Genomic DNA, 15514 nt, shown 5'->3' on the forward strand with positions numbered 1-15514 from the left:
AGGAAGCTGGGAGAAAAGGCTACCCTGAAATTGTCCTGTTCTTACACTCTTTCCACAAGCATCACCTAGACACAACTCAGAAGAATACAGGATGAGATGGGCCTTTTTTTTCTGACTCTATGTTGCTATAATGGACAGAGTGAAAATAAAGGAAAAATTTTCAGGAGGAGACTTGATAGCAATCCATGGGGAAGAACAAATCATATCATAGTTTTGTTTTGCATGTTGATTATTAAAAGCTATGGCTGTAAGCAAATGAAAATAGTTATGCATACTGCCTGACCTAAGGTAAGAACCATCATCAGTATGCAGGTGTCTGTCACTCCAGTACGAATGTAGAAAACTGTTAGAAGAGGAAAAGGCAGGGTAACAAGAATCAAAATCAAAGAAGGTAGGAAAAGAAGCTGGGAGAAAATAATAGTGTCATGGAAGCAAAAAAGAAAGAAGAAAAGAAAATATCTCAAAGAGGAAAGTCAAATGAGAGTGAGCTGATTCAGTATTATTAACAACAAAGAATTGTGAAAGAGAGAAACCAACCCCTGGATTCCCTCTTCTGACTTTGCCTCTGCAAAAAGTCAGGAGCTGGAGGGAATACGATACGAAGACATCATATACAGCAATGGTCTTCTCAGAGCATGTTGATAGCAAAAGACAGACAGGAAGGAGAGAAGAAAAATCATGAGATGAGGTTAGGAAGGAAGGTACATAAGGGAAGTAGACGGTGGAAAGGACAGGAATTAGAAAAGGGTAAAGGTGGAAGATGGGGAAGAGCAAACTCAGGACATGTATCACCAGAGGTAAGAAAAACTGAGGCAGAGGAGGACCTGAATGTGCAATCTATATTTATGCCAGTGAAAGAAAGGATATGGCAAGAAAGGAGTCCAGGAGAAATACTAGGAATGTAGGAATAGGAATTATAATAATAATAGGGGAAGTAAATGAATGGGAAGAAAACACTGTAATGCAAAACAGCAGGGTGAAGAGGGACTGGCAGGTTTAAATACATACAAGCTCAAAGAAACAAGGTTCCCCAGTACTTATACAGCAAGCCATTGTCAGATAACTGTAATACATCGCTCCCAGCAAGAAACAGAGGAGATCAGTCAGCATCACTGGCAATTACCAGATTTTGCCTCTTACAAAGCATCATTCTTGCTTATGAATGGATTCTTACCAGAGGTGCGCATATTTAAAACTTCTTCCAGCCTATTTTTGAGTGACTGAAGCAATGGTGCTTCTGGCCAACAGCAGCAGCTCAAGTAAAGTTTGTCTATTTACTATTACTGCATAACAGCCTTTTGCACAAATAGTAACATCATGCGATATTTAATAACCTTAGTAACTGGAAGCAATTTTCTGCACAATATCATGGAAGACAGCAAACTAGAGACATAAGAATTCAAATGTCTGGGATATACCAACAATGATGGAAAGAACACATACTTATAAGCTAGGAACAAAGGAAGCCAGTTTTTATATCTGGCTCCAAAGCTAAAATACTACTACAAACAAAAGGCAAAAATTGATATCTATAGATAAAGTCTTGGCCATAGCAAGACATCACTATCTTACACCACTTCTTGTACATTTAACACCATATCGTAGAGTTTTACAGCAGACTATAAAAAAAAGAAGCAGAAACATACAGCTCATTTATTATCTGAAAAAGGTCAAACATCAGTGTCCATTAATTTATAAAAAAATAATTTTCCAAAGTGACAGAATTTCTGAGTCCACTTTGAAAGAGATACCTCAGTTTCATTTACGGAGTAAGTGTCTGGCATATATGTTTATAGAAGGAACAACATTATCGCTAAGCGGAGGATACAAAGTATCATACAAGGCAACATGCTGATAAGTCTTATGTTAAAACTAATAGCAACAGTTTGTTCTGTACAGTTCAGTCTCCTTTTTATGGTTCATGTCACTCCAAATATTTCAGATTTTCATTTTACTGTAAATGGTTTAGTCTAAAACCATGATACACAAATTAATTTTAGGCTGAGTTATGCCATTAGCAAGTACTATCTCTGAATGTCAAATTGAAGCAGACCAACTTCCTAGTTCATTTTCATGGAGTAATTAAATGAATATTGAACAAATATGTCTTTATTGAGAAAAGTCCTTTAATATAATTTGGATTTCTTTTGCACTCAGATAAGTAGCATAAAAATATACTTTGGAAAAAAAGGGGGGGGGAAAGACTTATCAGGAGCACAACAGCAAGAAAAAGCTACAAAGATTACAAGAACAGCCCGTATAGCAGATCCCTGCAAGTAACAATCACTTTTTACTCAAAATATTATCACACTGGATATCAGTAGTCTGTAAAGCGTGAAAAGGAAGAGAGAGTGAGAACACTAGCTCTAGATATAAGAAAAACAGAGAAAAATAATGGATTTTAATATTTCTGTGTTTAGCTACCCCCTCTTATGAAATCCCTAGTCAGAAGACATCAAAAGGGTGAAAGTGTGACACACTCCACAAGAAGGCAGGCTTCAGAATAAGTTTCTAGGCATTATTTTTACACTTCATAAAAACAATGGTTTGTGACTGCCTGTGTTTTCAGGCAGAGGTAAACTTTCATAATATCATGTTAAGTAGAAACTCTGAAAGTATGAATGTATAGTTAAACAACAACTAAACTAGCTTTAACATTCAAATGCAATTTATGAATTCACAAAAACAACTATTCTAAGGCACCACCTTGCAGACACTCCTGTCAGAACACATATTTACAAGGTTTCTCAGCCCAGAGCTGTCAGACCACATCAGCCTTCCCATTCTGCAGGAATTCATCCTAAAACAGAAGCTATGGGGAGTGCAGGTACTATAATGGAAAAAATAAATAAATAAAAACAAAGCACAGGCAGCAGTCTTTGAAAGATGATGATTTTTCCTGAAACTGCTCCTGAGGAAGACAAAAAATGAACAGCAGAATTGTATGAAAACTACCCAATTTGCCAACCTGAATCACTACAAAAGCAATGAGATTTTTAAGCCTATTGTTATTTTAAGTTTTGATGTTATAGGCCTTTTCTTACTTGCTTTCTACTTCAGACTGGTATGGCACATAGCCATATAATCAAGGTGCTGTCTACATGGCTAAAGGAACCAGTCTCAAGACCAAAGCATATCTTCCAGTGAGAACTAAGTCACTCATCTCTACAGCTTACAATCCCTAAGAAACCACTGGATATTTTGAGGGACTCCATTAGAAACACTCCCCTCCCCCCGTTAGTGCTCCAACAGACGGAACCAACACACTCAAAACTTTTCCCCTGCCTAACCAGGTCCCCAGCTCACTTCGCCACTGGCTCTTAAATGGGGAAGCGGACGGGTTAGCGATTTACCCCCCCTGTGGTCCCCCCAACCGCCACACGCAGGCACACGCGCGCGCCGGCTAACCCCGAGAGCACCGCCCCCCGCCGCCCCGCCTCCCCCGTGCCCGAGCATGCGCAGCGCAACGCCCACGCACAGCAAAAAAAAAGCGCCACGGCTCCGGGGCGCACGCGCAGCTTCTTCGCTCCCTCCCACCGCGTCGGCGCGAGGGGCGCGGCAGGTTTCGGGTGCCTCGGCTGCCGCTGTCGGAGCGGGTGGGCGGGGTCAGGGGGAGGGCGGGGCCATGGGGCGGGTCCGGCGCCGGCGCCGGCCGTAGGGGGCCCGGGAAGGAAGCGAAGGCGGGCGCGGAGCTGGTGGGCGGTAGGTTCGGAGGGGGCTCGGTGACGGGAGCGGGAGCCTGGCCATGGATGCTACCGCGCTGGAGCTGGACGCAGTGAAGTTCGCGCAGCTGGCGGTGCAGCGGGACCACAGCGGGCGCTACCAGGAAGCGGTCTTCTACTATAAGGTATGGCGGCGGGGGGAGGAAGGGAGACTGCCCGGCAGCCGCGCCCCGCTGCGTGCCCCTCGCCCTCCCGCCGTGGTTCCCTCAGTCGCCCTGGTCTTCCCTCCCCCCCGCGAGTCCCCCTGCGCGCGCGGGGGGAGGGGGCGCGCGTGAGCCCTCGCTGAGGCCTTTGGAGCGGCCGTTAGAGCGGCCGTTGGAGCGGGGTGGGTGCGGCCGTTAGAGCGGGGGCCGGCTTTTGGCTACCGGCCTGTCCGCTGCCCTTCCCTTCCCCCCTCCCGCCCCCGCTGCCGCCTTGCCACCCCAGAGGACGGGCGGAGAGAGGAGTGGCATGCCTCCCTCCGGCGAAGGTGTACTTTCCCTCGGCTCGTTTCCCCCCCCGTCGTGGGTATGCCCTGGAGATTGGGTGGGTTGCTTGGCCGCGGGTAAGACATAGTGTTTCCGGCAGAAAAAGAAAGCAGGCGGCCACGCACGCACCTAGAAAGTTTAGCTGGGTCTGGAGGAGCCGCGTCGTTCAGCACAAGTTGCGCAATACACCTTCCGTGTTTTATTTTTGGATGAGAACGAGTACTGCCTATGTGTTGCTGTTTATTAACGTGCTTAGGCTTATCAGCACAGCAATACTTGGAAAGTGAGTACGGACACTACTTCCACCTCATGAAAACATAACGTTTGTTGTGTCTCAGCAAGCTTTGTTCTGTTTTGTTGTAACCTAGCTAAAAACGTCTCTGACCCGTTTGTCCTCAGCTGTCATTCCTGACACCCACCCACCCACCCCCCTCTGCTATGCTAGAAGGTCTCCCATGTTTTGTATTGGAAATGTAAGGGCTGAGCATTTTAGAAAACTGCAAATGGGCAGATTGAAGCTGTTGAGTGTACAACTGGGAACAACTCTATTGTATAGTCAGTCACAAAATAAGTAACTGCAGGAGACAAGTACACAGCGAAATATGAGATTCTCAATAATAAACTAGTTTCAGACTGCATGCTACATGTGACTTATGCTTTAACCGTGTACAAGTATCCTTTGCACTGAAACTGCTTTTTATCTCTTCGGGCTTTTGAGTTTACTCTTCCAGCATAGCTTCAGGCCTTTGTGACCTGGAGTGGGGTGAACTTGCTTCAGTGGCTTCCTCAATATCTCCAGACTTACTAATGGTATTTGATAGCTTCAGTGCAACCATTATGCAATATTCTGCATGTGTTAATTTGTTTTATTTTGTTGGGTTTATGCTTTGCAAAGTTACATTAAAGTTACATGTCTCTCTTACTTTTCACCTGTAAGAAGGGATTTTTTTTTTGAAGTGTGTGTTTGTCTTTGGTGCAGTAATTGTTACAGATATTCCATCATTCTGCTGAAGTAATTCTCTTCCATTAACTTACCAAGTGCTCTGCAGTTGGCCATTTATTTCATGAATGCTGGGTGTCTGTGAAATGTATGAAAAATACAGTGTTTATAATCATTGTGGGCCTGTGCATGTTTGTGGATCCTCCCTTTCACACGACGATGTTAAGTGTGACAGGATAAGAAGGAGAGTATCTTTTTTTAACCTGGCTGTTAATGTAGGGTGAGCTGTCAACAGATAAAACAGTGTGTGAACATGTATGTAAGAGGTATAATTACCAGTAACAATGCTGATAAGCACAGGGGTCCATAACTGTGTGTACATGGTCTGATGGCTGTGCACAGTGCAGCTGCTTATTACAATACTTTTCTCAGCATATCTGGAAAATTGTTACATGCTCAACAGAAGAAAACTATCTTTATTGTGCAGACAGTTGTTTCTGTACAATTTTTGTACAAGGAAAATCTTTCTCACTTGCTGTATGTGTGTGATATTCTTGCTAAGAGCAAAGATGCATCTCTGGTAGCGTTGGTGCACCTCAAGCTACATGAGTATAATCTAGAAAATCCATTGTGGTTTACAGAAGCTAGGCCAGAGAGCAGTGTGAGTATGGGCACTGCATTGTATGAGGAGAGCTCTGAGTCTCATCTCTGCAGTAAGCACTTCTAGTATTCAAACAGGTGGCTGTTGGCAATCCAAGGCTGGGTATTGACTCTTGTGTCAGATGATATTTGAAGGCATTGGTATTCAACTTGATTTTGCCTGGGACAGGGGAGAGCAAATTCAGCATGTATTCATCAAGTGCTTTTTGTGCATATTGAGCAAGTATACATATATCGATTGGATTCTTTATACATAATTTAGACTAGATAGGTTTGGCTTTGCAGACGTTGCCTGAAGAATCACTGACTATTAGACTGAACAAAAGTAGTCATGAAATAGGATCTAGTATTTTGGAGGTGCTTTATGCATGTTCTGACAGTGCAAGTAAACTCAGAGCTGTCACCAACTTCCTCACTAACTGCTCGAAGCAGTTCAGTGCACACTGGTGTCATGATTACTACGGACATGGGAAAGCTTGGGTGCTGAATTCAATTCTGCAAGAACTTGACTTAAGAAGGAAACATGGGAAATGCTACATTCTGCTGTTGATAGTCAGCAAACTGACTTGCCCGAATGGAGTTTCTATGGCCAGCAAGTGCTGTTCACTTCCTCCTATAGTGGAATTTTTGACAGACTGTAGAGGAGGGCTGCGTGTGAATCAGCTTAGGGTAACAGTGTGGCCTTGTTGATAAAGATGCTATACAGAAATGTCAGAAACAGATTTGGGCAGCTGATGACTTCAACAAAACTGCTGAAGAATATTGCCAAGCTTGACTGTCAACCAGCAGCTACCAACTTGCAAACTGATGACCAGCAGTTAGCTTAGTGTGATTGTGACACACTCGTCATGGCAAAGAACAGTAGTGATATTGAGGAGATTGTAAATACCGACTCTGAATTGCACTTCAGTCTTCTCACTGGAGACAGTTGACATGCTGCCTCTGCAGTCAGTTGGTCGACTGCTTCAGTCCTTTAGAGGCTTAATACACAAATGACCTTTTTTCCTCTGTCTGCATCTAAAAACCAGGCCAAACAGTTGTGCTTGAAATCACAGAATAAACATCAATTATGTATTTTATTTTTTTTTGTAGCACTAGTCTGAAAATCCACATTGGTTCTTTGTGTTATATGTAAACAACTTACCATTATGATATAATACATATTTTATCTGTACTTGTGGTATACCACAGACAAATACACACATTCTTTGGGCAGATTTCTATAAGTGCTTTGTTTTTCCCAAGGACAGCTGTATGCTAGGCCTTAACGGTATTTAATTGCTGCATATAAATGAAACAGAACTTCTCTACCTTTGTGTTGCAGTGGACACATTTTATGTGATGTAGTATGGTGGTGGATGTTGACAGGGAGTAAGTAATACCTAATTCAGTGGTGCTTGTCAATAAAAAAAATTATCCTAATAATAAGCACAGGCTGTGCCAGGATCAGCTTTAAGTTTGGGCAAACTAGGCAGATGCCTAGGGGTGCAGACTGATAAGCTGAACAAAATCACAGTCATAAAGCAAGCAAGTGACTCTCTGGCCGTGGCTCTGTGCTTGCTCTCTGCAGAGCAGCCTTCCTGAGTACTATCTTTATGGAGCAGCTTCCTGACAGTTATTGTTCTGCTTCCTATGTGCTTGGCCTGCTCCGTGACTGCCTCTGTTCTGCTGCTGTTGGGAAGACAGGCACTGCCACAAAAGTGGGGCACTTTGTATGCAAAGAAGGAGGACAAGTAAGATATTTTATCATCATTTTGGGGGTTGACAGAATTCAATTTTCTGCATGTTTCTGAGACTGAGTCAGCTCTGAGCTGTTCATTACAACCCTGCCAAACCTTATGTATTTTTCATAAATTCAGTGAATGAGTAGAGAGCTTAGAGAATTGAAAGCATTTTTTCTTAATAAATTTGTACAGTGTAGAAGAAGTCTTAATGCAGATAACATACTATGCTTCCAAGCTGGAGACCTATTCTCCCCCCTGGAAGTAAGCTTCCGTCAATATCCAGTGTTTTGTATGCATACAAACCTTTAAAGATCAAAATTTGAGGAGCTGAGAACTTTCAATTTTGTAGCACTTAAAGATTTGATAGCTTTCTGCTGGCTGTACTAATAGAAAGTGATTTATAAACCAAAATTTCATGCATTTTAGTTTGAAAAGCCTTTGTATTGATTCACTTCTCATTATTATCAGATTAAATGCAGGCAATGTGAGTAGGGTTTTTTTTTTCCAACCTTAAATCTGAAGTCTTTTAAAAATAAAAGGCAGTTTGTGACCTGTGGGTTTTACTTAAATCAGTTAAGTGCATGCTTGAAAAAATGTGTTGTTTAAAATCCCTTAAGCCATGCTTTTGACTAATACAGACAGACCTGAGATCCATATTTATAGCATCTAAAGAGATTTATTATAGTTTTATAGGTTGTCCCATGTGCATGAAATTGAACAGATGAGAACTGGTCTTATTTATAATTTCAAACTTGTTCTTTTCCAGCAGATTTTCCTAACAGCCACTGAGCCTTTATGCAGATGTGGCGGTTTGCTTTCATATAGCTCATCATTCCTACAGGCCCTCAGTTTATGCTCCAGGCAGCAAATATTAACTATGTTTCAACTTCTTCTCCCTGCAGGAAGCTGCACAAGCCTTGATTTATGCTGGGATGGCAGGGTCGAACTTGGAAAATATTCAAGAAAAAATAAATGAGTACTTGGAGAGAGTTCAAGCCCTCCATTCAGCAGGTGGGTAAGGAGCTTTCTAATCAAACCTCTGTTTAAATGAATTGAGTAGAAGGCTTTTTGGTGCTGTGAAATATATATCTGTAATGTTTGCTCTGTTTTTCATAATTATCTTTCTCTGTGAAGGACCACAGGTACAATGAGCATTCGGAAATGAAGCATAGTGACTTCCTAAGGACTTTGATGCGAATTTTCTTTCCTTTTAAATATTCTTAGGAACCACAGCTGTACAACAAACATGAGGAATTAATGAAACATAGGAACAGGAAAATGATCAGGAACAAATCAATACTTGTATCTAAGACTCAGCTGCATGATGGATTTGGAGCAAGTGGTTCTGGCATTTATGTAGAATTACTAACTTTGAGAGGGAGAGAGCTGTTTGCTCTCGTAAGGATTTCCTTGTTTGATCCCATGTCACTATTTCAGCTTAGAGCAAAATCTCCAGTTCTTGTACATGTGTAATTCTCATTTAGAATCACAGGATCGCTGAGCCTGGAAGGGACCTCAGGAGGTCTCTAGACCAACCTCCTGCTCAAAGCAGGGTCGACACTGAATTCAGACCAGGTTGCTCAGGGTTTTGTCCAGTCAGGTTCTGAAAACCTCTGAAGACAGAAATTCCCCATCCTCTCTGGGTCCTGCTCCAGTCCATATTTGTCTTTATAGTGAGAACTCTTTTTTTCTTTATAGCCAGTTGGAATATCCCCTGCTTCAATTTATAGTCTCTCTCTCTTTCTCCTGCAGTGCACTGCTGTAAAGAGCCTGACTGCATCTTCTCTGTAACCTCCTTTCACTGACTGGCAGGTTGCTGTTAGCCCCCCACACACCCTGAAGCCATCTCTTCTCCTGGCTGAGCAAGACCAGCTCCCTCAGCTTCTCCTCACAGGCTGAGCGTTCCAGCCCCAAATGTCTTAGGGACCCCCACAGGGATGCAGTATTCCAGATGGGGTCTACTGAGTGCCAAGTGGAGGATGATAATCCCTTCCCTCGATCTTGGGGCCATGCTCTTGCTGATACAGTCCCAGATGCCATTAGTCTTCATCTGTGCCAGGACCGTGCTGGTTCCTGCTTATCTACCATCCCCCAAGACCCACAGGCCCTTCTCAGCAGAGCTGCTGCCCAGCCAGGCAGTTGCAGCCTGTACCCTGTAGAGTGTTAGTCTGTCCCAGATGCAGGGCAGTGCATTTGTCCTTGTTGAATTTCAGGAGGTTCCTGTCAGCCCATTACTTTAGTTTATCTAGGTCTCTTTGAATAATAATCGTGTCCTTGAGTATATCGACTGTACCTCCTGGTTTGCCATGATCTGCAAACTTGATGAGAGTGCACTTTCTCTTATTCTTCAGGTTATTATTAAAAGTATTAGATGAGATAGATACTTAAGGAACTCATGTATTGCAACAGGTGGTATGTTTTCAGAAACATTGCCGTATTTTATGTAATTAAATAACTTTTTCCTTAACATTGTATGAAAGCTATTTTATTTACGTTGTTATTCGATGTGTGAAATATCCTGAGAGTGTATCTCTGGTTCCTGTGTGGGGATTTTCTGTTTTCTTGGTTCTACTTTTTTTGTCCTTGCAAAGATGTCTTTAGCAAAGTTTAAAAAGTTTCGGTTTCCAGCCAAAAAATAGATATTACCCATCTAATTAGAAGTGCTAGTGTTTGTCAGTACCTTATTAAGGATGTTTTTACATACTAAATACTTCCTTTTTCATTTAGTTCAGTCACAGAACACAGACCCTCTGAAGTCAAAACAACAGTTGGACTTGGAGCGTGCTCGCTTCCTAGTTATGCAGGCTTTTGACGAAGATGACAAAGGCAGTGCAGAAGAAGCTATAGAGTTGTACACAGAAGCGGTGGAACTCTGTTTGAAAACAGTATGTTAAGCTACAAGTTAACTTGGTGGAATTATGTGATGGTAAGAAATTCTTCCACTTACACAAGTAACTGACCCTTAAAGGCTGGCTTAAAAATGGAGTACCTGTATTTCTAAAAACTATTTTTGAATCTTTTTTCCAGTAATTTTTTTTTTAATGTTTCTTCCAGTCTTGATGCTATGCTGTTACTCAGCACTGTAAAGTTACGGGGACTTGTGATTTCTTTTCTCTGAACCCCATTATACTAAAACCTAAAAATAATCTTGGAATTTTTTTTCATATTTTGTCTGGGAGCCAGTGAGACACTAAAACAGAAATTTAAAAACAATTAAAACTGAAGAAGATGAGTTGATAATGTGTCAGCTATATTACTTTCTTAATATGATATAGGAAATAATTTAAGGGAAATTTTTTTGAGTAATACTTTCCAAAAATATAATGGTCCACTGATGCCAAAACTAGTAAAAATGTTACTCAGTTACTCACTGCTCAACATTAAAGCCGTTATGATTGAATTCTGTTCATACTGAAATAAGTGGTACGGATAAATTGGCCATTATATAAGTGCTATAGAACATAATTGCAGGTACTGCTTTTTTCTGTTAAGACCAGTTGCCATAACTAACTCATAGGAAGAGCTCACCATCATGATGTAACTCCACCAAGTCTGTTTTTCTTCTTTCTCTTCTCTTCCCTTTTTATAATGTACGTATATGTGGGTATTGGGAGGGGAACATTCCTATTGCTACATACTAGGGTATGCACTTCTGTGCTCTGAATTCCTGGCTCTGTGTAGGCTCAGAAACCCTGCTGTTACCGTGTAACCAGACTAAGGGCTCATAAAACTGATGTAGTTCTTCCATTTGATTAGCTGGATCAGAACTTCTTCCATCTATTATATAAAACCTGTTGTGGCACTGTACTGGTTTTCCTCTGCTATATTCCTCCTTCTGTTGTATCAGTGCATACAGATATTACTTACATATATAGTAGCTAATCTGAAATTGGGTCAAATAACAGGTACTCTTACCTGGTCTTTCATTAGCTGCAGTTACTGGTGAAGTTTCTTTTAATCTTGACTAGGATATTATTTTTGATAAGATGATTGTAGGCTTTATCCCTCAGGTGGATCAAAAACTACCTTCTTCTTCCCAGGATGAAAGAAGATTGAAGGAATTCTCCTATCCTGAAGTATTGCTTCTGTCCTGCTTTCTGCTCAGTATATTCAGGTGGAGAGATTTGTCTCTTCCTCTACCCTTGAAGTGCTTGGAGAGCAGCCATTCCTTTTCTTGTATGGCTATCTCCTGGACAGGTCTGCTGGTGCACCATCTCCGCTGCTTACCTTCATAAATCTTTAAAAGTCTTTTCCAGCCAAGAATCCCTCAGCGTAATTTCTTTCCAGATCACAAAAAGAAATCTTATAGAGGGTGTTTCTAATTTTGTTTCATAGGGTGAAAGTAGCTTGCCTTTTGTTTTTCCCGGTTGATCTAACTGACTGGGGAGAGTGAGTCATGATACAAAGCTAAAACCTGAAACCTGCTTATGGGTGTCACAGGAGAAGCCACACCCCATGTTGTGCCTTTTGTAGACTGCTTAGCTGCACTAGCCGTGCTTCACCTGTAAGAAAAACAAGTATAAATTGATTGTATGACTAAGCTGTCATGGCTGACTACCCAACTGATAATAGAAGTTAGCACTCTTAATACCTTTTTTGGTGCCCTGTCATAGATAATTTTATGCCTTACGTGTGCAAGAACAAGATTTTTGACTTGGAAGCAGATTTTTTTAATGAAAGAAAACCTTCAAGTTTATTTTATTTTGTCTTAAATTTCCATGATTATTTTTCACTCATTTGAGGGTGGAAGGGGGAAAGGAATTGGAACACACCTAAGTTCAGTAGTGTTTTAACGTAATGTGTTTTGCCTTCCTCCTGCCCATAGTTTTAGTATGATTAATTCTTCTGGCAAACTTTTTACGTATACAGTGTTTCCCATGCTCAAGCATTTTAAATATCACTCTGAACACTCACTAGAACAGCAAAATGCTATTCATTTACTTAGTATGCTTTTTATGCCAACATTAAAAACCCGTATCTACTAATTTCAAGGGGGAATTGGAAAAAATAGCTAGTTACTGTTTGATGCTGTAACTTACAAGTGTGAAATCTGACAAACTGATTTCTTTTTTTAACCTGTTTTTTTTTCAATGTGTAGCTTTTTCTTTTGTTTTGTATTTAAGGCTACTGAAACTTCAGAAACAGGCCTTCAGTCAAAACTGAAACAGCTGGCTCGACAAGCACTGGATAGGTGAGTATAGTCAACATTAGCATAAATATTTGCTATCGAGATTAAATGCACCCTATGAATTGGATTATCTAATCTAGTCTGTCTGTTTTGTGCTGGAAAGAGCATGGATTCTGGCTAGAAGCAGCTTGTGTAGTGTTCTTCTGGTAGCTAGCTGCCACTTGCTATGCAGCTGAAAAAGTAACTGTTGTGTCAATCCTCTGGGGACCTTGGGACATGCCAAATTAGGGAGGGACTGCGTATTTTTTTTTAGTGCCAATGCACCACTTCAGTCCTCAGAGATATAGATCATAGTAGTCTATTATAATTTTTGGCTTCTATAAAGATGCCAAATTCAGGCAAGCACTGAGTCAGGGTGTCAGCATCTTTTCTTCATAATGAAGACATCTTGGAAACTGGAAAATGCTTAGGTTAAAGGTGGCAATGTAACTGTAAGGGTAGGTCTACTGGGTTGTGTTTCTAAAACCAGTTACACGAATACAAGTTCAGTATAACTCCTTTTAAATTAGCTATATAATGGAGTTTAGAATACTAGCTTCTGTGCTGTTTCAGCTGATTTTGAGCACATTTCAGTCTGTGTTCAAGAACAATATATTGATTCGTATACATGTGACTATCCATTATCTTAATGCAGCAACAAAAATAGACGGTCTTCAAGCAGTTGAACTGCAAGTCATACGCTGGATTGTGAGAATGGCAGTGGGGCTTTACTGGCATGGTAGCTGCTAGACAAATTAAAACCTGGAGCTCTGAGAGGAAGCAGCACAGTAGGAGGTGCTGAAGCCAATACTGGTGGATTATCACTCTGTTCCTGGCTCATAGCAGAGTGGGAGAGGCAGTTAGGAAATTGTTTTTGTTTCCTGTTTGTGAATCATTTTAAAAGGTGTTTTCTCTCTCTGGATTTCAGTGGTCTTACTCTGATGTTCCAGATAATGAATACTTGCATATATTCTCTTATTAGCATAATTTTAAAGGTGACAAAAATCTAATGAGTTCTGCCAAAAGTAGCTTATAAGTGAATTACAAATGCTGTATTTTTATTGACTCTGTAACAGGAACATAAAGAGGTACTGGCATTCAGAATTTTCTGAACATTTGTCTTCATATTGTTCATGAATTGATTTTCTTCGGATAAGCAGTATTGGACAAAGTGGGCGTTTGTCCATCCAATTTAACATATGTAGGAGCACGAACTAGCAAATAAATAATTGAATTATTACCATATGTTTAATGTTGTAAACAGAATGTGTTTTTTGTTTTAGAGCAGAGGCACTGAAGGAATCTATGTCAAAGTCATCTCAGAAGGAGAAGTCAACTGTAGTTAAACCAAATCAGCCAGTCAGAACGTTCTTTCCATTGGGACCTGATTTTTCTTTAAATGATAAACCACAGACAATCAGAGCAGTACAAGCCAGTGAATCTCAAGGTCAGAGATACACTGCAGAGGAGATTGAAGTACTCAGGTAAGATGAGGACAGCTTTTCTCAAGTGTTACCGTTTGCGTAAGTCTAATACGATAGATTGAAGCAGCATAAGTATGAGGTGTATAAATAGAGGGTTGCAAAGCTATCTCTTACAAACACCATTGCTGCTATTTTCTACACATTAATAAATTCTAGTATTCTCTTTGATGATGTAATTAGTGTCTTTTATTCACATAGTGCGCTTTCTAGAGTTTAAACACCACTTTTTTGTATTTGGCTGCCATATTATTTTTAGTAGCCTTGTTTTTTTTACATTACACATATCCTACCTAACTGAGTTCACAACAGATCCAATTCTGTGAGGTGCAAAGATGTTTTTAGAGAAGTAACAACTACTACTTCCCTGGAAATTGAGGAAGCTTTAATATTTTACAGGATTGTGCCTTCTGTTGGAATGATTTCCATTTGCATTGATTCTTATTAGAGGTGGGATAAGTCACAAATAATAAAGAATCTGTAAAACTTTTAGCCTAAATTGTGAACTTGGAAGTCTTTATCAAATGTATCTTAAATATATTGTCCAACAACTGTTTTGACCTTCCTCCTTCTCTTCCTCCTATATATGCAACAAATAAAATTGTGATGGAGGTGGTGCTCAACAGTATGATTTGATGTAAAATAGTCTGCTCATTGACTTTAAGAGACTTAGGTGGATGAAGGATATATTCCTAAAGATAGAAATGTGTGTGCATTTGAAAATTTGCAGAGCAGTAAAAATTTTCTTAATCAAAAATTCACTTTTTTTCTCTTACAATGTTTGTGCAGTGTATGTTTCTGTTTTTGTTGGGGAGGGAGGGGGTGTTTTTGTTTTTTAAGTTGTGCCAGAGAACTTCAAGTTGTTTTGCGTCTTTAATCATCATTTGTTTTGAAAATATTTCACATACCTTTTTCAGGTAACTCCTTGGTTATAATTGAAACTTTAATTACATTCACATTTAAGTATGATTCAGCTTTTAAAAAAAGTGTTCTGTGCATTTTAATCTAAGACATACTAATAAATGTGTGCAATATTTTCATTTGTTATTGTTGTTTGACAGTGTTTCGAAATATTCCCATAATTAGATTAAATGTCATTAATTGTTAATTGCTCCCAATTTACACACTCAGAGTCTTTTAAAAGAGAGGTGAAAGATGACTTGGGAAATTCTATTTAGATAAATGAATACATTTTTAAATGCGAGTTCTAGACTTACAAAAAGGTGTGTGGCTGATAATCATTTTTCTGCAGAGTCATGGTGATTTGTCCACAAGTATGCACTTGCAGGATGAGTAACCAAGCCATCAAGCACTGCGCATTTCAAGACCAAATAAATACAGTGCTTGTTTCCT

At 40.4% G+C, this 15514-nt stretch overlaps 1 protein-coding gene across 6 annotated transcripts in view; it reads left to right on the forward strand.

The window, feature by feature from the left end:
• Positions 1-3670: 3670 nt before the first annotated feature.
• CAPN7 (calpain 7) overlaps positions 3671-15514 on the forward strand; it is a 35068-nt gene continuing 23224 nt past the window's right edge. For 4 of the 6 annotated variants that reach the window (XR_010883457.1, XM_013950743.2, XM_067291415.1 and 1 more), the window contains exons 1-5: positions 3671-3847; positions 8416-8524; positions 10241-10398; positions 12637-12704; positions 13964-14164. Coding sequence is in view for 5 of the 6 variants with exons in the window: in XM_013950743.2 (XP_013806197.1) it covers positions 3746-3847; positions 8416-8524; positions 10241-10398; positions 12637-12704; positions 13964-14164 (638 nt within the window). In the remaining variant the exon portion in view is untranslated. Of the gene's footprint in view, positions 3848-7475; positions 7523-8415; positions 8525-10240; positions 10440-12636; positions 12705-13963; positions 14165-15514 lie in introns of those variants that run through there. The other 2 variants (XM_067291416.1, XM_067291418.1) reach the window with 2 other exon arrangements.

Source organism: Apteryx mantelli, chromosome 2, assembly GCF_036417845.1.
Source record: "Apteryx mantelli isolate bAptMan1 chromosome 2, bAptMan1.hap1, whole genome shotgun sequence".
NCBI classification, from domain to species: domain Eukaryota; kingdom Metazoa; phylum Chordata; class Aves; order Apterygiformes; family Apterygidae; genus Apteryx; species Apteryx mantelli.